This window comes from Macaca thibetana, chromosome 13, assembly GCF_024542745.1.
Source record: "Macaca thibetana thibetana isolate TM-01 chromosome 13, ASM2454274v1, whole genome shotgun sequence".
In the NCBI taxonomy this organism is placed as follows: domain Eukaryota; kingdom Metazoa; phylum Chordata; class Mammalia; order Primates; family Cercopithecidae; genus Macaca; species Macaca thibetana.
In genome coordinates, this window is record NC_065590.1 from 45,135,132 (window position 1) to 45,155,976 (window position 20,845).

A 20,845-nucleotide genomic window follows, 5' to 3' on the forward strand; every position below is an offset into this window, starting at 1 on the left:
TAAAAACACAAAACTTAGCTGGGCGTGGTGGCGGGCGCCTGTAATCCCAGCTACTCGGGAGGCTGAGGGAGGAGAATCGCTTGAACCTGGGAGGCGGAGGCTGCAGTGAGCTGAGATTTTGTGCCACTGCCCTCCATCCAGCCTGGGTAACAGTGAGACTCTTTATCCAAAAAAAAAAAAAGGAGGGAACCTCACAGTCGTGCGAGGTGGAGTGAGAAAAAGCGGAAGTCCTCAGCACTCGCCTTTTAAATCGCGCGTTGTCATTGCTGCCTCGCGTAAAGGACCCCCGGCGCTCTTCACCTACAGCGCCCCATGCGTACAACCTCGCCGGTCCGGAGCTCCCCGCACACATCGACGTCAACCGGCGCGCACCGGACAGCCTTCTACGTCACGTCAGCGCCGCGCCGCAAGGAAGGCCCCCTTCTCTGCCTCCGCCTCCTCCCGACGCAGGCGCCGCTTTCTGGAAGGTTCGTGAAGGCAGTGAGGGCTTACCGTTATTACTCTGCGGCCGGCCAGAATCCGGGTCCATCCGTCCTTTCCGAGCCCACCCAGACCCAGCCGACTTTGCCATGCCTGAGAATGTGGCACCCCGGAGCGGGGCGCCTGCCGGGGCTGCCGGCGGCCGCGGAAAAGGCGCCTATCAGGACCGCGACAAGCCAGCCCAGATCCGCTTCAGCAACATTTCCGCCGCCAAAGGTATCACTCTCAGGGCCTGACCCGCGGGGCCGCGGGGCTGAGCTCTGCGGTCTCACTGTGGGCTTGAGCTGGTTTGGCTCTTTTGACGTTCTTTCGGGTCTTCCCCTCTTGTCCTCCCTGTGGAAGCAGCCCAGTGAAGGGATCCTTACTCCTGTTTTTCTGCCGATGATTGCCAACCCGGAGTATGGAGGCCTTTGAACTTGCCCCATTTTGCGTCTTAGTCTCCCATAGTTTTTCATCCTGCATTGTGCATCATTCATATTGGAGTCGAAAGCAGTTCAAAATGCCGAGGATTGCGTGCAGTCTTCCCGAGGGGTCTGACGCTTAAGGGCTGTCGCTTATCTGCTTATTGGAACTGGTAGAATGCACAGTATGTTTTAGCTTTCTTATTCTTATTTAAACAGGTATTAAATAAACTTCACTTGACACAGCTGTTGAGACGAATTGGGTGAACTCCACGTCTAAATTGGGGCGAGGCTCATTGTACTGGGATGGATGTAGGAACCGACTTACGTGTCTTGTTTGAAATAGTTGCGGAAAGTTACGTTGATGTCGTCTCTGCATGTGCACAGCCAAATCAAGAAACAATTATTTGGTTTTTTTGTAGAAGAGTGTGGCACGCATTGGAAATCAGACCAGAGTTTCATTCTCTGCTTCCGTTACTTCATGTCTTAGTGACCCGTAACCTCTGGGCCAAAGATTTCTTACCTATAAAATTGAGGAGGAAATGTTTGCTTTTTAGAGTTAAGATTAAGAGAAATCGAGTTGAGATAGAAAACTCTGGAAGGAAAAGTCAGGACAGAGGTTTAGAGATCTTGCCCGAGTGTATATTGAGTATAGTATTTCTTTTGGGTTGAAGAATAGTATGTTTGCGGAAGAGGTGAGATTAGAAAGCTAGGTTGGGGCCAGATGTTAAAGGTCTGGTGTCCTGGAAAGTATTTGACTTAATCTCTCCCAGCTATCGGATCATTTCTTTTTAACCAACGTGTAGGCTTGCTATGAGGATTCAGTGAGAAAGCATGTAAAGACGCATGTACACCTTAAAATTATTTGCAGTCATCAGCCCAAGTAACTGGGAATGTGATGGTGATTAGATAGGTAACCCTGAATGTAAGAAAAAGTAATCATTTCTAACTTGGGCCTAATGAGTTGGAAAGATCAGAATGGCCAGATTTAGGATTCATTTGGAAGTTCAGGAGATAATGTACCTGGAAACGAAGGTTTGTAGGTTAATTGGGGACCATAGTTGAAGCTTACATTTATTAGATTAGGAACAGAACGTTGAAAGATAAATTTTGGTCCAGGCGGGGTGGCTCACATCTGTAATCCCAGCACTTTGGGAGGCTGAGGCGGGCGGATCACATGAGGTCAGGAGTTCAAGACCAACCTTACCAACATGGAGAAACCCTGTCTCTACTAAAAATACAAAATTAGCCGAGTGTGGTGGCATACGCCTGTAGTCTCAGCAACTGGGGAGGCTGAGGCGGGGGAATCGCTTGAACCTGGAAGGCGGAGGTTGCCGTGAACCGACATCGCGCCGTTGCACTCCAGCCAGGGCGACGAGCAAAACTCTGTCTCAAAAAAGAAAAAGAAATTTGGGGGCCAAGAGAGTTCATAATATGGTTGATATTCAACAAACAAGATAAGTGGGAAATTTAGTAACCTTTGAAACAAAAGTGAACAGAGAACTGAAACAACAGAGGAGGGTGTGCATGTGGGAAGGAAAGGCCACCTAAATTATCTGTGAAGATGGCTCGTTATATCTTGAACTCCTGGCCTCAAGTGATGGCCCACCTTGGCCTCACAAAGTGCTGGGATTTCAGGTGTGAGCCACCGTGCCCGGCCCCAGGGATGTTTTTTAACATAGTGATGATGACCAAAAGCTACGATTTGAGAGTTTTGGTTTTTGTTTGGTTTGTTGGATTGGTTTGTTGAGATGGAGTCTTGCTCTGTCCCCCAGGCTGGAGTGCAGTGGCGTGATCTCCGCTCACTGCAACCTCCGCCTCCTGGGTTCAAGCCATGCTCCTTGCCTCAGCCTCCTGAGTAGCTGGGACTACAGATGTGCGCCGCCACACCCAGCTCATTTTTGTATTGTTAGTAGAGGCGGGGTTTCGCCATGTTGTCCAGGCTGGTCTTGAGCTCCTGACCACCTCAGCCTCCCGAAGCGCTGGGATTACAGGTGTGAGCCATCGCGCCCGACCTTGTTGGATTTTTTTAAGAGTATCTTGCTCTATAGCATTTCCATTGTGGTTTGCCCTTTTGGCGGTGTTAGTGTTAATTTTTGCTGTAGGCCACCTATATACCATGTTCACATTAGTGAACAAATGTCTTTACTCGCAGAGATTACACACTAGACAGAGTAAACAAATAAGTGAATTATATATAAATTGAGCATTCCTAATTTGAAATACTCTAAAATTCAAAACGCTTCTGGTCCTAATCATTTTGGAAAAAGGATACTCATCCATCAGTATGTTAGATCTAGACAGTTCTGTTGCTGCTTGCCCTGTTTTAAGGAATGGAGGAAATAGCAATTCTCAGAGCTCCTAACTAGATTGTACCATTTTGACATCTGAAGGAAGTTGAGATGAATCCTCAAAATGTATTCTGCCATAGGCTGATTACAAATATTAGGCCAGGCGCGGTAGCTCACACCTGTAATCCCAGCATTTTGGGAGGCCGAGGCAGGCAGATGGAGGTCAAAAGATCGAGACCATCCTGACCAACATAGTGAAACCCCGTCTCTACTAAAAATACAAAAAAATAGCTGGGCGTGGTGGCAGCTACTCGAGAGGCTGAGGCAGGAGAATCACTTGAACTCAGGAGGCGGAGGTTGCAGTGAGCTGAGATCGCACCACTGCACTCTAGCCTTGTGACAGAGTGAGACCCTGTCTCAAAATAATAATACTGTGTACGTTGACTAACAAAAAAGTGAAGCATCATACATTTAAAATAATTATTTTAATTACTCTGTTTCCAATAGATTATTTTTAGACAATGAATTTTCTTCTGTGGACACCGTGATTTGTTATGCACCATATCCTAATAAGAACACAATGATCATTTGCGAGGAAAAACCTCTCTTTAAGGAGTCTTGATTTCCCGTACCTCCAGCTATTCTGGGAGGCTGAGGTGGGAGGGTTGCTTGAGCCAAGGAGTTTGAGGCCACCCTGGGCAATATAGTAAGACCCTGTCTCTTAAAAAAAAAAAAGTTCTAATTTCTTTTCTTTTCTTTTTTTTTTTCCATCTGCAGCGGTTGCTGATGCTATTAGAACAAGCCTTGGACCAAAAGGAATGGATAAAATGGTAAAGAGTTGAGTCATTGAGTTCTAATTGAGCACTGCTGTTCACACTGCAAGACCTTGATGGAGGGTTAGATGTGCTGTTTAAAAAGTAAAAGATGGGGCTGGGTGTGGTGGCTCACACCTGTAATCCCAGTACTTAGGGAGGCTGAGGGGTGAATCACCTGAGGTCAGGAGTTCGAGACCATCCTGACCAACATGGAGAAACCCTGTCTCTACTAAAAATGCAAAATTAGCCAGGCATGGTGGCTCATGCCCGTAATCCCAGCTCCTCGGGAGGCTGAGGCGGGAGAATTGCTTGAACCTGGGAGGCAGAGGTTGTCGTGAGCCGAGATTGCGCCATTGCACTGTAGCCTGGGCAATAAGAGCAAAACTCCATCTCAAAAAATAAATAAATAAATAAAAATAGTAGAAAGTGAGTGAGGCACAGTGTATCATACCTGTAATCCTAGCACTTTGGGAGGCCGAGGTGTGTGAATCACAAGGTCAAGAGTTTGAGACCAGCCTGGCCAGTATGGTGAAACCCGGTCTTTACTAAAAATACAAAAATTAGCCAGGCATGGTGGTGAGCACCTGAAGTCCCAGTTACTCAGGAGGTGGGAGGCTGAGGCAGGAGAATCACTTGAACCCAGGAGGCAGAGGTTGCAGTGAGCCGAGATTGCACAGCTGCACTCCAGCCTGGGTGACTGAGCAAGACTCCATCTCAAACCAAAGCCAAAAAAATAGTAAAAAGTGTAGGGTTCCTGGAGTTTAGAGGAAGGAGATTACTTTGGAGTCAACAGGACTAAACTATAATTCATACTTTGTTTAATGCTTTTTAAATGATGAGAATGCACACCCAAACATAGGTATCTATTATGTAGTTAAGTGGAAAGTATTATAAATCCAAGTGTTGGGACTTCAGTTTAGTATTCCTTATGGATGTAACTTTGTATTCTAATGTGGGTCTCTGGGAGGTAAAACAATAATGGAGGATCATCTGGATGATACTACAGATTATTCTCCTCTCTGGATGTTTGAAAATCTATCCTTCCCAAAAATGCTGTTGTCCTTTTTGTAGGACAAAAAAGGAAAAAAGTTACTGTGTTGACTATAAGAATTGTGTTCACCACATTGCATGGTACTCCTTTAGGGCATCCATGGTGGAAATCATGCTTCTGATTAATAAGAAATTATTAAAGCTAGCAAGTGCTTCTTTATAATATTTTTCCTTTTTTTCTTTTTTGTGTGTCTGCGTTTCTTCACTTTTAGATTACCCTGCAACAAAGGCACTTTTTTCTTTTGTAAAGTTGGACTGTTGTGCATATTCCTTTTTTTTTTTTTTTTTTGAGACGAAGTTTCGCCCTTGTTGTCCAGGCAATGGCATGATCTTGGCTCACCGCGACCCCCGCCTCTCAGGTTTGAGCGATTCTCCTGCCTCAGCCTCCCTAGTAGCTGGGATTATAGGCATGTGCCACCACGCCCGGCTGATTCTGTATTTTCAGTAGAGATGGGGTTTCTCCATGGGTCAGACTGGTCTTGAACTCTCCACTTCAGGTGATCAGCTTGCCTCGGCCTCCCAAAGTGCTGGGATTACAGGCATGAGCCACCGTGCCCAGCCTGTTATTGCATATTCTTAAATTATTATGCTAATGTAAGGGAAGATAATTTAAAATTCAGTACTTTGCAAACAAATTAATTTCTCTATTTTGAAATATAAAAGTTTAATGAAACCGTTAAGGTGTCACACTGAAATACAACTTTAAAATTTTTTTCTAGATTCAAGATGGAAAAGGTGATGTAACCATTACAAATGATGGTGCTACCATTCTGAAACAAATGCAAGTGTTACATCCAGCAGCCAGAATGGTAAGTATAATTTTAGGTAAGTCTTTTTTTTTTTTTTTTTTTTTGAGACAGAGTCTTGCTCTGTCACCCAGGCTAGAATGCCATGGTGCAGTCTCAACCCACTGCAGCCTCCACCTCCTGAATTCAAGCAATTCTCCTGCCTTAGCCTGCTGAGTAGCTGGGATTACAGGTACACACCACCACGCCTGGCTAGTTTTTATATTTTTAGTAGAGACGGGTTTCGCCATGTTGGTCAGGCTGGTCTCAAACTCCTGACCTTATGATCCACCTGCCTCGGCCTCCCAAAGTGCTGGGATTATAGGCATGAGCCACCGCGCCTGGCTAGGTGAGTCTTCTTTTTTAAGTGTATTTGATATTTGGTAAACAGTTAAATTTATTTGTTTGATCACGTATTTAAGCACAATTAACACTTTTTGTGCTAAACAGGCATATTTTTAGGATACATTTTGTGCCTAACGTTGTGCTTTTTGATGTGAGGTGATGATAAAACACAAATCAAGCCAGGCATGGTGGTGCATACCTTTAGTCCCAGCCACTCCTTAGGCTGACATGGGAGGATTGTTTGAGCTCAAGAGTTTGTGGCTGCAGTGAGCTATAATCACACCACCACACTCCATTCTGGGTGACAGAGTGAAACTCCAGGAAAAAGAAAAAAAAACAGCTGGGCACAGTGGCTCACACCTGTAATCCCGGCACTTTGGGAAGCCAAGGTGGGAGGATTGCTTGAGCTCAGGAGTTTGAGACCAGCTTGGCCAACATGGTGTGAGACCTTGTCTCTACTGAAAACACAAAAAATAATAGCTGGGTGTGGTGGTGCGCACCTGTGGTTTCAGCTACTCGGGAGGCTGAGGTGGGAGAATCACTTGAGTCCAGGGGCAGAGGTTGTAGTGAGCTTGATTGGGCCACTGCATTCCAGGCTGGGTGACAAAGTGAGACCCTGTCTCAAAAAAAAAAAAAAACAAAACATAAGTCACCTTATACTTGTCCATGGAAATGAGTATTTTTCCTCTCAAATGATTATTGTGTTCTTATTAGAATATGGTGCATAACATTTCACATGTCCACAGAAGAAAATGCATTGTCTAAAAATAATCTGCTGGAAACAGTAATTATTTTACTTTTTTTTTTTTTTTTTTTTTTTTTTTTTTTTTTGAGACAGAATCTCGCTCTGTCGCCCAGGCTGGAGTGCAGTGGCCGGATCTCAGCTCACCGCAAGCTCCGCCTCCCGGGTTTATGCCATTTTCCTGCCTCAGCCTCCTGAGCAGCTGGGACTACAGGCGCCCGCAACCTTGCCTGGCTAGTTTTTTTTTTGTATTTTTTAGTAGAGACGGGGTTTCACCGGGTTAGCCAGGATGGTCTCCATCTCCTGACCTCGTGATCCGCCCGTCTCGGCCTCCCAAAGTGCTGGGATTACAGGTTTGAGCCACCGCGCCCAGCCCTATTTTACTTCTTTTACCTTATACTTGTCCATGGAAACTTGGCATACACTTGAGGAATGAGGAGATTAAAAACATAAACCTGTTGTCAAGTCATATGAGCAAAAACAAATGCATTAGAAATAAATTTCTATCAGGCCGGGCGTAGTGGCTCATGCCTGGGATCCCAGCACTTTGGGAGGCTGAGGCAGGTGGATCACCTGAGGTCAGGAGTTCAACACCAACCTGGCCAACATCATGAAACCCCATCTCTACTAAAAATACAAAAATTAGCTGGGCATGCTGGTGCATGCCTTTAATTTCAGCTACTTGGGAGGCAGAGACAGGAGAATTGCTTGAACTCGGGAGGTAGAGGTTACAGTGAGCCGAGATCGCGCCACTTGACTCCAGCTTGGGTGACAGTAAAATTCCATCTCAAAAAAAAAAAAAAGAAACTTCTATCAAAAAAATCCCTTTGGGTTATGTAAAGATGGCTTTTAAAAAACTTTTTTTTTTTAAAAGATACTGATCAAATTTATGTATAATAGAAACAACCTGGAATAGGCAAAATATCCAATGATAGGAAAATGTTTAAACAAATAGTATACCACGGCATGTTAATCATACAGCCATTAAAAATTGTTCATGAAGATTTTTATAATGAGGAAAAACACTAATGAAACATTACATGAAAAACAAAAGATAAAATTATATACTGTGAGCTTACTTAAAAAATAGAAAATGATTGGAAATAAACTAACATACTACATACAAATACTAATGGTCTCTGCTTCAAAAATATTCAGTTGACACATTTTAATTTCTTCTTTCTGTATTTTCCAAATTTTGTATAATTACCACATACTTTTTTTTTTTTTTTTTTTTGTAGACAGAGTCTCGCTCTGTCGCCCAGGCTGGAGTGCAGTGGCCGGATCTCAGCTCACTGCAAGCTCCACCTCCCGGGTTCACGCCATTCTCCTGCCTCAGCCTCCCGAGTAGCTGGGACTACAGGCGCCCACCACCTCGCCCGGCTAGTTTTTTGTATTTTTAGTAGAGACGGGGTCTCACCATGTTAGCCAGGATGGTCTCGATCTCCTGACCTTGTGATCCACCCGTCTCGGCCTCCCAAAGTGCTGGGATTACAGGCTTGAGCCACCGCGCCCGGCACCACATACTATTTTACAACAAAAAAATTTTGTTATCCAGAAGTGACAAGTCTATATGTAATATTGCTATTAAAATGTTGAAAAAAAATGATAATTTATTATAGGAAAATAAGCATCTTATTTGGAACATAAAGCATTGTTAAATAAAACAAAACTTCGAAGTTTTGCTGTTTTCTTGGATGGTCCTGAGGCTTCATACGTTGTGCCATCCACCAATTAGGAAAAGATGGCTTTTTAATGAATCAGATTATACTTATAAGGGGTCTATTCAAATAAACTTGGCAAAAGACTCTTAAGTTGATACTCTGAGGCTGGGAATGGTGATTCATGCTTGTAATCTCAGCACTTTGGGAGACTGAAGCAGGAGGATTGTTTGAGCCCAGGAGTTCGAGAGCATTCTAGGCAACATAATGGGACCCCACCTCTGTAAAAAACAAAACAAAAAACAAAACTGTTTTTAAAAAAAGTAGCCACATGTGTTAGCATGCACCTATAGCCCCAGCTACTTGGGAGACTGAAACAGGAGGATCTCTTGAGCCCAGGAGGTGGAGGCTGTAGTGGGCCATGATCACACTGCTGTACTCCAGCCTGGGTGACAGAGTGAGACCCTGTCTCAAAAAAAAAAAAAAAAAGATACTCTAGTCTCATCTGGAATGCCCCATTTCTTAGCTTCCAAGTCTATAGAGTACCTATGATACATTTTTGCTTTCTGATTAGAACCTTTGAGTAGCAGGGCAGGGGGAGATGACAACCCACAATCTGAACTGGAGATCATCTATTAGTCTTTAGTTTTAAATGAAATCCAAGGTAGACAACAAATCAGAAATCAGGAATCATGTTGAATCCTCAAATTCTGTTTGTGACACTGGTGTGATTACTTGAATTAGGTGTTACTGGGTTCTCTCATTTCTCATTGAGCAACTTGGCATTTTCTATTCACTTAGCTGGTGGAGCTATCTAAGGCTCAAGATATAGAAGCAGGGGATGGCACCACATCAGTAGTCATCATTGCTGGCTCCCTCTTAGATTCGTGTACCAAGCTTCTTCAGAAAGGTGGGTAGGATGTACTTTATTACTGAATAAAGAAAAGTTTAAAAGAACAAACTTTAGGAAAAGCCAAGTTATTCATAAGTAATACGGGATTTAAGATTTAATTTGGGATAACTAATCTTTTTACCAAGAATTTTTTAAAGTTTTAGATTTTGCTATATTTATAATAGAAATTAGAAGAAATTTTCCTTTGGCTGCTGATATTTGCTGGGCTCCTTTTTGAATGGAACTCAATTGTTGTTCAAAAATGAGTGGTAGAGGTCGGACATGGTGGCTCACGCCTGTAATCCCAGCACTTTAGGAGACCGAGGTGGGTGGATCCACTGAGGTCAGGAGTTCAAGACCAGCCTGACCAACATAGTGAAACCGTGTCTCTACTAAATACAAAAAATTAGCCAGGCATGGTGGCACATGCCTGTAATCCCACCTAAGGCAAGAGAATCGCTTGAACCCAGGAGCGGAGGTTGCAGTGAGCCAGGATCATGCCATCGCACTCCAGCCTGGGCAACAAGAGTGAACTCTGTCTCAAAAAAAAAAAAAAAATGAGTGGTAGAAATATTACTAATCTTAGACTCTTACATAAGTAAGAAGATTTGGGAGAGAAAGTCAGGATTGTCCTTGCTTTAGTAAATGGTATTTAATTATAGTAGTGACTCTCCAATCACTTATTCTACTTATTATGTAGATTTGTGATATTTTTAAAAGTATCGGCCAGGTGTGGTGACCTTGTAATCCCTGGCACTTTGGGAGGTTGAGGCTGGCAGATCAATTGAGCCCAAAGAGTTGAGACCAGACTGGGCAACATGGCAAAACCCTGTCTCCACTGAAAAAAAAAAAAAAAGCCAGGTGTGGTGGCATGTGTCAGTAGTCCCAGCTACTCAGGAGGCTAAGGTGGGAGGATCACTTGAGCCTGGGAGGTTGAGGCTATAGTGAGCTAAGATCAGGCCGCTGCACTCCAGCCTGGGTGACCGAGTGAGACCCTGTCTCCCAAAAAAAAAGGTATAAAATTTGGCTTTAGTCTTAAGTATTAATAAGTATGTAATCTATTTTAAATTGGATGGAAGTAAATTATTAGTCATTGTTAGCAGGTTATTGAAGCCACTATTAAGAATAGTTATATTTGTGCTTGCTTTGACATTAATGAATAGAAAATTTTTAAGTCATGTCAAATGTGTAGTTTACCTGTTATAATTAAATAACTAGACTTTCACAAATGACAGGGATTCATCCAACCATCATTTCTGAGTCATTCCAGAAGGCCCTGGAAAAGGGCATTGAAATCTTGACTGACATGTCTCGACCTGTGGAACTGAGTGACAGAGAAACTTTGTTAAATAGTGCAACCACTTCACTGAACTCAAAGGTGAGGCAAGCACTAACAGATAGTTGTCAAATTAATGTGTGTTACTCTGTGGTTCTTGATGCTATACAGTACATAAATAGTAAGTTTCAAGAGTGACTAGGTAACTGTTATAATCTGTGTAATTGAATTGATTTAAGATTAAGAGAGGAAACGAGCCATAAGGCTAACAAAGGAGTTGGAATATTTAATATATACTATATCCATATCCACTTTTCTATTTAATGCATTGTAACAGTGTTTTGGTAAAGCTAGATATTTTAATTTGCCTATAAGAAACCTTTTCCTCTGCCAAATCAGAAAGACTGCCATAGGTCTCTGGCAGTATAGCTAATTTTTATTGAATACTTTATATGGTGGGCATTGTGATAAGTTTTTTACATTTATTATCCTCTTCAAGGCCCTCAGTCATATCCCCATTTTATAAATGAAAAGAGTAGATCTAGAGAAGTAACTTATCCAAGGAACGCTAACAGAAAGAGCTGAGATTTGAACCCAGGACAGGCTACTTATCGTGGTCCATCCCTTAACTAACACATATGCTGCTTTTCTTATTTACCAAGCTTAAAGCAGTGTTGTGCTTTTAAATTTCTGTGGAATTCATGTCACTTGTTTTCTGTAATGTCCTGTTTGTCCCGTCCATCCCCTAATCCTTTTTCCTTTTAAAAATCAGTATTAAGTCCATACATTGATTTTGTTTGAATGTTAGATGGTGTTAGGGACACTAAGTGATACTGTTGGATGTCCCCAGAACTGATATAGATAGTATAGCTAAATGGTTACAAGCACTAGTCATTGAGTCTAGACTGCTTGTGTTTGTTCAATGCTGACTTCACCACTTAACTACGCTGTTAGTTTGGCAAAATGACTTGACCTCTTGGCTTCAGTTTCTCCATCTGAAGATTGAATGAGTTAATATGTAAAGTTCTGTTAATATGTAAAGACCACTGCCTGGCATGTGTTGATTGATAAATGTTAGCAATTTTTATCAACCCCTCATCAGGAATGTACATACATAACATTGATGCCTCATCACACATTGATTTTAGATAGGAAATATTCATGTAAAATTAAATTTATGCTTTTTGGATTTCCTGTAAAACTTTGATATTCTACAGTCCTGGCTATTATATTAATAAAAGAAAAAAGCAAGCATACATGTTTTTATTTTGTGCCCCTGGTGACAACCTGAATGGAAAAGACAGTTTATGGACTGTCTTCTTGTGGGTGTTTCCCTCTTCGCACGCACACCCTACTGCAAAAATTATTAGAGCCCTTCTTAAGTATATTTGTCATTGAAAAATTAGGACTTTTACTACTGTGAAGGTAACTTTTTTTTTTTTTTTTAAATAATTCTAGGTTGTTTCTCAGTATTCAAGTCTGCTTTCTCCAATGAGTGTAAATGCAGTGATGAAAGTGATTGACCCAGCCACAGCCACCAGTGTAGATCTTAGAGATATTAAAATAGTTAAGAAGCTTGGGTAAGCATCTCTAATTGCAACTTGAAAAAAAATTTGAAAATGAGCATAAGATTGCCAAAAATAAATAAGTTACAAACACCTAGATGAAGGTCACAAAGCTCTCTTTTCTCTTTCTGGTTTTGTTTTCATGAGAACTTGTATTAGTAAGTGGATCTCAAGATTTTGTTTATATTACTTTATGATAATAAGACAGCAGTGGATCAAAGAGATCCAGTAATGGGGCAATAGTAAATGTGAGGCTGAATCACATTTTATTGGACTGATGACTTTTAATCTGTTAACAATCTATTAAATGTACAGATGTCCACTCCCTCTTAACTTCCCCTCTTTGTATTTTTCTTAGTGGGACAATTGATGACTGTGAGTTGGTGGAAGGGCTGGTTCTCACCCAAAAAGTGTCAAATTCTGGCATAACCAGAGTTGAAAAGGCCAAGATTGGGCTTATTCAGTTTTGCTTATCTGCTCCCAAAACAGATGTAAGTAGAATCCAAATGAAATTCGTTCTGTGTTTAACTTTTTAATAACTCAAGCATTTCTTTATTAAAAATAGAAAATACTTCTAGTGATTTAAAGCATAGATCTCAAAAGAATTACTAGAATTGAGACAAAAATAGAAATTGTTGGTGCTACAAGTGACAAGTCTACATCCTCAATTTGGATATTGAAATTGAGAACTAGCCGATTGCAGCAATGCCTGTAGTCCCAGCTCCTCGGGAAATTTAAGCAGAAAAATTGCTTGAACCTAGGAGTTTGAGGCTGCAGTGTGCTATTCCATCACCTGTGAATAGTCCCTGCACTTCACTCCAGCCGGGGCAACATAGTGGGACCCCATCTTTTCATCATTGTTAATTTGCAAATTCACACAGATTAGAGAGGGACTCCATCTTTTAGAAACAACTAGGATATCCATTTTATATTTTTTGGTTATAAAAAATGTACTTGCAAAAAAGTAAGATGCCATTGTATTTAGTTGAAAGTAAGACTGAAATTTGGGGTATGTATCTTATCCAGACTCTTTTCTGTGCATGTCTGTATAATTTATTGCTTGGTATAGTTTTGGTTGAAATTATACAGTACATAGTATTTTCACTTAAAATTCTACTTTTAAAGTTAAAATATCTTACAATGCAAATTATGATGTTTTTTCTAAACAGATGGATAATCAAATAGTGGTTTCTGACTATGCCCAGATGGACCGAGTGCTGCGAGAAGAGAGAGCCTATATTTTAAATTTAGTGAAGCAAATTAAAAAAACAGGATGTAATGTCCTTCTCATACAGAAGTCTATTCTAAGGTGTGGGACTATTTATTTTGTTCATCCCTTAATAATAATTTTGAATCTCCACTAGCAGTTTATTTTTTCTGATAAAATATTTGATTTAATCACTTACTCTAAATTCGTATTTTTTAAGGGACAACTCTTAGGTGAAACGAAATAGAGAATTTTTGTTTTAAAAGCACAGAGATAAAATGTTAGGCCTCAATATTGTACCATCATTTGCTCAGACCAAGGGAAACAAATGGTATAAGTTCAGTTAAGATGTCTAGGAAAAGCACTTTAAAGAAATATATGACTTGTAAATTTAAAACAATAAAGGTATAATTTTGTTTTTTTGTGTTTTTTTTGTTTGAGACGGAGTCTGGCCTGTGGCCCAGGCTGGAGTGCAGTGGCGCGGTGTCGGCTCACTACAAGCTCCGCCTCCCGAGTTCATGCCATTCTCCTGCCTCAGCCTCCAGAGTAGCTGGGACTACAGGTGCCCGCCACCACGCCCGGCTAGTTTTTTTGTATTTTTTTAGTAGAGACAGGGTTTCACCATGTTAGCCAGGGTGATGTTGATCTCCTGACCTCGTGATCTGCCCACCTCGGCCTCCCGAAGTGCTGGGATTACAGGCGTGAGCCACCATGCCCAGCCTCTAATAGCAATTTTTATAGAAACATTTGAGTTGGGTAAACCACCAGAAATCTACATTTTAACGGGAGTTTTGCTCTTGTTGCCCAGGCTGGAATGCAATGGTGCAGTCTTGGCTCACTGCAACCTCTGCCTCTTGGGTTCAAGCAAGTCTCCTGCCTCAGCCTCCCGAGTAGTTGGGATTACAGGCATGCACCACCACACCTGACTAATTTTGTATTTTTAGTAGAGACGGGGTTTCTCTGTTAGTCAGGCTGGTCTCAAACTCCCAACTTCAGGTGATCCACCAGCCTCGGCCTCCCAAAGTGCTGGGATTACAGGCATGAGCCGCCACGCCCGGCTCTATCCTCCCTTTTAAATGTGGGATATATAATCTTTCCTAGACCAAGGTCCTAAATAAACATCAAGCCTTGTTCTTTTAAAAACCAAGTTTGTTGCAGAATTAATTACCTGGTTAAAAGTGGAATTTATTTAAAGGTCTGTGCAATTGCTTGCCTTGTCACGGGCATGTGCCACCATGCCTGGCTAATTTTTGTCTTTTTAGTGGAGACGAGGTTTTACCATGTTGGTCAGGCTGGTCTTGAACTCCTGACCTCGTGATCCACCTGCGTTGGCTTCCCAAAGTGCTGGCGTTACAGACGTGAGCCACTGTGCCTGGCCAGTATTTTTTCCTAATAGACACATTCCTATTTATTAATATGCCAGAATGTACTGTGGGTGTTCATTTTATATAGTCTTTGATTGAAGACTCAGAAGACTTGGTTCTAATCCCAATCATATAATAGCTACTGACCTTGAGTAAATTGCCCCCCAATATACAAATTATACAGATGAGCAAATTGCCTATACGGTTTGCTCATCTGTATAATAGGGATAGTAGTAATATCTACCTTTCTAGTATCACAGAGTTGTTAGATTATTCACAGTTCATGGGGCAGTGTAAATTTGTGGAGTCTGATTAATACTTCCAAATTCATGAAGTATTAATAAGTTTTAATTTACCAAGATGTGCTCATTTTTTAAGAAAAATGAGGTCAGGCACTGTGGCTCACACCTGTAATCCCAGCACTTTGTGGGGCTGAGGTGGGAGGATCTCTTGAGCCCTGAGTTCGAGACCGGCCTGGGCAACATAGGGAGACCCTGTCTCTATTAAATAAATGGGCCAGGTGTGGTGGCTTATGCCTGTAATCCCAGCACTTTAGGAGGCCAAGGCACGTGAATCATCTGAAGTCAGGAGTTCGAGACCAGCCTGGCCAACATGGTAAAACCCCGTCTGTACTAAAAATACAAAAATTAGCCAGGTGTGGTGGCAGGAGCCTGTACACTTGGGAGACTGAGGCAGGAGAATCGCTTGAACCTAGGAGGTGGGGGTTGCAATGAGCTTAGATCGTGCCATTGCACGCCAGCCTGGGCAACAAGAGTGAAATTCCATCTCAAAAATATATATATAAAAATAAATGGGGAAAAAATAGTGACCTAGTTATTTTGTGTATGGTATTAGTGTCATTGGGGACAGAGTACATTTTAATACTGGAATTGTACTAAAATGTCCTTAGAACTGGAAATCTTAATTTTGACCTTATGAACTTAGTAAACTAAAGCATTTTTCTTCAGGAATAATGATTGGTCATTTAAGAAATAGTAATTAAAACCTTAAAGGCATTTGAAGAGCAAAATTTTTCTTTTAACCTAGCATTGACATAATCACTGATTTTGTATTTTAGAGATGCTCTGAGTGATCTTGCATTACACTTTTTGAACAAAATGAAGATTATGGTGATTAAGGATATCGAAAGAGAAGACATTGAATTTATTTGTAAGGTAAAACATCAACATCTGTATTTGTGGAAAATGTCTAATAATCAGATAAATGTTGCCTTAATTTGTGGATTTGACTTTTTTTCCCCAGACAATTGGAACCAAGCCAGTTGCTCATATTGACCAATTTACTGCTGACATGCTGGGTTCTGCCGAGTTAGCTGAGGAGGTCAATTTAAATGGTTCTGGCAAACTGCTCAAGGTAACAATATTACATTTAAATTTTTATTTGCTTAGTTTTCGGTGTGGGTTTTTTTTAACCGTTCAGATACTTAATTTGGAATTTGTTTACTGAAGATTACAGGTTGTGCCAGCCCTGGAAAAACAGTTACAATTGTTGTTCGTGGTTCTAACAAACTGGTGATTGAAGAAGCAGAGCGCTCCATTCATGATGCCCTATGTGTTATTCGTTGTTTAGTGAAGAAGAGGTAATGTCAGTGTTACATTATTAAGTAACGTTTTGAACATTAAAACTACTGTATTCTGTTTTTTAAGATGTAAATTATTAAAATTTTCTGTTGGATAAAATAAGCTGAAAATATATTTGTGAATTTCAGGGCTCTTATTGCAGGAGGTGGTGCTCCAGAAATAGAGTTGGCCCTACGATTAACTGAATATTCACGAACACTGAGTGGTATGGAATCCTACTGCGTTCGTGCTTTTGCAGATGCTATGGAGGTCATTCCATCTACACTAGCTGAAAATGCCGGCCTGAATCCCATTTCTACAGTAACAGAACTAAGAAACCGGCATGCCCAGGGAGAAAAAACTTCAGGCATTAATGTCCGAAAGGTAATCATTTACTCTCTAATGTAGAAAATGTTGATTAGTATAAAATATTAAAAGCTTTGTAGTCATCTGTTGAATGGAAAGCTCTATAATGAAAAGCATAATCTTGGATTTAAATATGAGGCCTGCTGCAGGTTAATTAATCTATGCCATTGAGTGAGAAGGAAGGTGGTGACATCTTAGGGGGAAGTATTATTTGTTCACTAAATCTGCCACTTACTAACTTTTAGCAAGTTACTTAGTCTGGTCCTCAGTTTTCTCAGGTGTAAAAACAGAGATGATTAATAGTTCCCTCATAGGCCTGTTGTGAGAATTAAATGCATTTCTAGTTAACAAGCTCTTAGGTAAATGCTTGGCATATACTAAAGACTATAAAAAATCATTGCTCTAGTTAGCATGAGCTAGTGTAGTTATGTAAGGTAATCACATAGTAATAATACCGCTTTTTTTATTGATGTTTTGTTGAGACAAATAATAAACATATGATGGGAAAGAACTGACAATCCAACATTATATTTTCTGTATGGTACAGAACTCCAAAGGATGGAACTGTCTGTTTAGGGAAGGCTTTATGAAGATTCATTTTTGGTTGGTAGGGGATGAGGAAAAACAGATGGGTGTAAGCAGTGGTTTTACAGGTGAGAAGGACCAAGTAGTTCTTCACCTGTGTAGAGCTGGGATTATATATTAAAGATAATAGTGGGCTTTAAGGTTGGAAAGATCAGATAAAAGCTATTAATAGGCTGGACGTGGTGGCTCACGCCTGTAATCCCAGCTCTTTGGGAGGCCGAGGTGGGCACATCACCTGAGGGCAGGAGTTTGAGACCAGCCTGGCCAACATGGCGAAACCCTGTCTCTGCTAAAATACAAAAAAAAAAAATTAGCCAAAGTGGCAGGCTTCTTTATTCCCAGCTACACGGGAGGCTGAGTCAGGAGAATTGCTTGAACCAGGGAGGCGGAGGTTGCAGTGAGCCAACATCACACCATTGCACTCCAGCCTGCACAACAGGACGAGACTCCGTCTCAAAAAAAAAAAAAAAAAAAAAAAAAGCTATTAATAGAATGAGGAGGCCCTTGATTATTGAGCCAGCCATTTTTTTTTTCCTTCCCGTAGTTGGGATCCACTAAAGTGTTTTTTGTTTGTTTTTTCTTTGGAGACGGAATCTTGGTCTGTTACCCAGGCTGGAGTGCAGTAGCACTGCCTCAGCTCACTGCAACCTTCTCCCAGGTTCAAGCAATTCTCCTGCCTCAGCCTCCTGCGTAGCTGGGACTACAGGCGTCCGCCACCACGCCGGGCTAATTTTTTTGTATTTTTTAGTAGAGACGGGGGTTTCACTGTGTTGCCCAGGCTGGTTTTGAACTTCTGAGCCCAGGCAATTCACCTGCCTCAGCCTTCCAAAGTGCTAGGATTATAGGCGTGAGCCACCGCGCGCGGCCTAAAGATTATGAGGCTAAGGACATGAATATTTTAAGAAGAGAAGACTGGAAGCAAGGATGCCTGTTAGAGGCCATCAGGAGTAATCCTGGGATAAAGGGAAGTAGGATGGTTCAATGAAGAATTTAAGGTGGGAAATATGAGACTCTAGACCGGTGTTGGTCTAATTAAGAATTAAAATTCGCCGGGCGCAGTGGCTCACGCCTGTAATCCCAGCACTTTGGGAGGCCGAGACACCTCCTGGGTTCAAGCCATTCTCTTGCCTCAGCCTCCCGAGTAGTTGGGGCTGCAGGCGCTTGCCCCCACGCCTGGCTAATTTTTTGTATTTTTAGTAGAGACAGTGTTTCATTATGTTGGCCAGGATGGTCTCAATCTCCTGACCTCGTGATCTGCCTGCCTTGGTTTCCCAAAGTGCTGGAATTATAGGCGTGAGCCACTGCGCCAAACCAAGATACCGTAATTTTTAACTATGATCATAATTTTTAACTGTGATCATTTTGCTAATTTTGCCAACATTTAAAAGTAAGTGGCAGGGGCCGGGCGCGGTGGCTCAAGCCTGTAATCCCAGCACTTTGGGAGGCCGAGATGGGCGGATCACGAGGTCAGGAGATCGAGACCATCCTGGCTAACACGGTGAAACCCCGTCTCTACTAAAAAATACAAAACTAGCCGGGCGAGGTGGCGGGCGCCTGTAGTCCCAGCTACTCGGGAGGCTGAGGCAGGAGAATGGCATGAACCCGGGTGGCGGAGCTTGCAGTGAGCTGAGATCCGGCCACTGCACTCCAGCCTGGGCGACAGAGCGAGACTCCGTCTCAAAAAATAAAAAAAATAAAAAATAAAAAATAAGTGGCAGGGTGCAGCGGGTCACACCTGTAATCCCAGCACTTTGGGAGGCCAAGGCAGGCTGATCATGAGATCAGGAAATCGAGACCGTCCTGGCTAACATGGTGAAACACTATCTCTACTAAAAATACAGAAAATTAGCCGGGCGTGGTGGTGGGCACCTATAGTCCCAGCTAGGCCGAGGCAGAATGGCGTGAACCCGGGAGGTGGAGCTTCCAGTGAGCCGAGATTGCGCTACTGCATTCCAGCCTGGGCAACAGAGCGAGACTCCAACTTTAAAAAAAAAAAAAAAGTGATACTTAGAAGTTGTTTGTGAGTTAGGATTGGGTGACTATAGCATTAATTCAGTTTTTCCAAATTTTAGTTGAAATAACATCCCGCAGTGTAGAGAAGGGCTTAGTAGAGTATCATATTCTAATCTGCCTAGACAAAGGGAAAACTAGATTTAGGTCTTGAGGTACACTAGTAACCACGTGGCTGCTGATGTATATTATTAAAGACACTAAAAGCAACTTCTGCTGATTTGATTTGCAGGGTGGTATTTCCAACATTTTGGAGGAACTGGTTGTCCAGCCTCTGTTAGTGTCAGTCAGTGCTCTGACTCTTGCAACTGAAACTGTTCGGAGCATTCTGAAAATTGATGATGTGGTAAGTGTTTACAGGTTGCACATTTTCTTAGGAGGTCAAAAAGGCATATATTTTTTAAAGGTTTTTTGTTGTTGTTTGGTTGGTTGATTGGTTTTTTTGAGACAGAGTTTTGCTCTGTTGCCCAGGCTGGAGCACAGTGCCACGATCTTGGCTCACTACAACCTCTGCCTCCGGGATTCAAGTGATTCTCCTGTCTCAGCCTCCCGAGTAGCTGGGATTACAGGTGTGAGCCACCACGCCTGGCCATTGTTTTTTAAAGGTTTTGCTTTTTTTTTTTTTTTTTTTTTTTTTTTTTTTTTTTTTTTTTTTTTTTTTTGAGATGAAGTCTTGCTCTGTCGCCCAAGCTGGAGTGCAGTGGCACGATCTCGGCTCACTGCAACCTCCGCCTCCTGGGTTCAAGCAATTCTCCTGCCTCAGCCTCCCACCTCCCAAGTAGCTGGGATTATAGGCATGTGCCACCACACCTGGCTAATTTTTGTATTTTTAGTAGAGATGGGGTTTCACCATATTGGTCAGGCTGGTCGTGAACTTCTGACCTCGTGATCCGCCTGCCTTGGCCTCCCAAAGTGCTGGGATTACAGGCATGAGCCACCGTGCCCGGCCAGGTTTTTACTTTTGATAAATGTTTGCTAGTCATCAAGGTGACAGCAGTTCTTAATACAGTTTTTCCTTTTATTAATTGCCTTAAACATTTTCCAGCCTTAAAATTCTGTCTGGTTTTGAAATCTAAGTTTTTCTCTTATCAGGTAAACACTCGATAATCTGGATAACTGACTAGCACCATTATGGTCACCAGTATTGCTGCTGGCGTGGAAGAAGATCACCTTGGTGTTCCTTGTTTGGAAGATTATTTCCTCTGAATTTTTGGGCTTGGTCTTCCAGTTGGCATTTGCCTGAAGTTGTATTGAAACAATTTAATGAAAATATTAAATATTTGGTTTCAAAAGGCAGATTGATTTATCTTCTCCCAACATTTTGTTATTTCTGATACTTTTGAAAAACTAATAAAAGAAGCATAAAAAATAAGTTTACATGTTGAAAAAGATGGCCCAGTATGCTCAACACTGATAAATGCTCATTGGCA

General features: G+C 41.9%; 2 protein-coding genes across 21 annotated transcripts in view; one reads left to right on the forward strand and one right to left on the reverse strand.

The window, feature by feature from the left end:
- COMMD1 (copper metabolism domain containing 1) overlaps positions 1 to 20,845 on the reverse strand; it is a 960,866-nt gene that overhangs the window by 242,588 nt on the left and 697,433 nt on the right. Inside the window, exon 1 of one of the 20 annotated variants that reach the window (XM_050753538.1) lies at positions 243 to 359. The exons of the other annotated variants lie outside the window; for them this stretch is intronic. The gene's annotated coding sequence lies outside the window, so the exon portion shown is untranslated. Of the gene's footprint in view, positions 1 to 242; positions 360 to 20,845 lie in introns of those variants that run through there. 20 annotated transcript variants of the gene reach the window in all.
- Positions 342 to 20,711, forward strand: CCT4 (chaperonin containing TCP1 subunit 4). The gene is made up of 14 exons (XM_050753489.1): positions 342 to 696; positions 3,950 to 4,002; positions 5,757 to 5,846; positions 9,372 to 9,480; positions 10,698 to 10,840; positions 12,197 to 12,318; positions 12,662 to 12,794; positions 13,473 to 13,612; positions 15,953 to 16,049; positions 16,138 to 16,248; positions 16,344 to 16,474; positions 16,604 to 16,838; positions 19,648 to 19,761; positions 20,508 to 20,711. The coding sequence occupies exons 1-14, from the start codon at positions 570 to 572 to the stop codon at positions 20,520 to 20,522; spliced, it is 1,620 nt and encodes a 539-aa protein (XP_050609446.1). The 5' UTR covers positions 342 to 569; the 3' UTR covers positions 20,523 to 20,711.

Coding starts and splice junctions, on each gene's coding strand:
- CCT4 (XM_050753489.1), top strand. CDS start 570: ATGCCTGAGAATGTGGCACCCCGGAGCGGGGCGCCTGCCGGGGCTGCC. Junction 5,847..9,371: donor TACATCCAGCAGCCAGAATG/GTAAGTATAATT, acceptor CTATTCACTTAG/CTGGTGGAGCTATCTAAGGC. Junction 16,050..16,137: donor ACATTGAATTTATTTGTAAG/GTAAAACATCAA, acceptor TTTTTTCCCCAG/ACAATTGGAACCAAGCCAGT.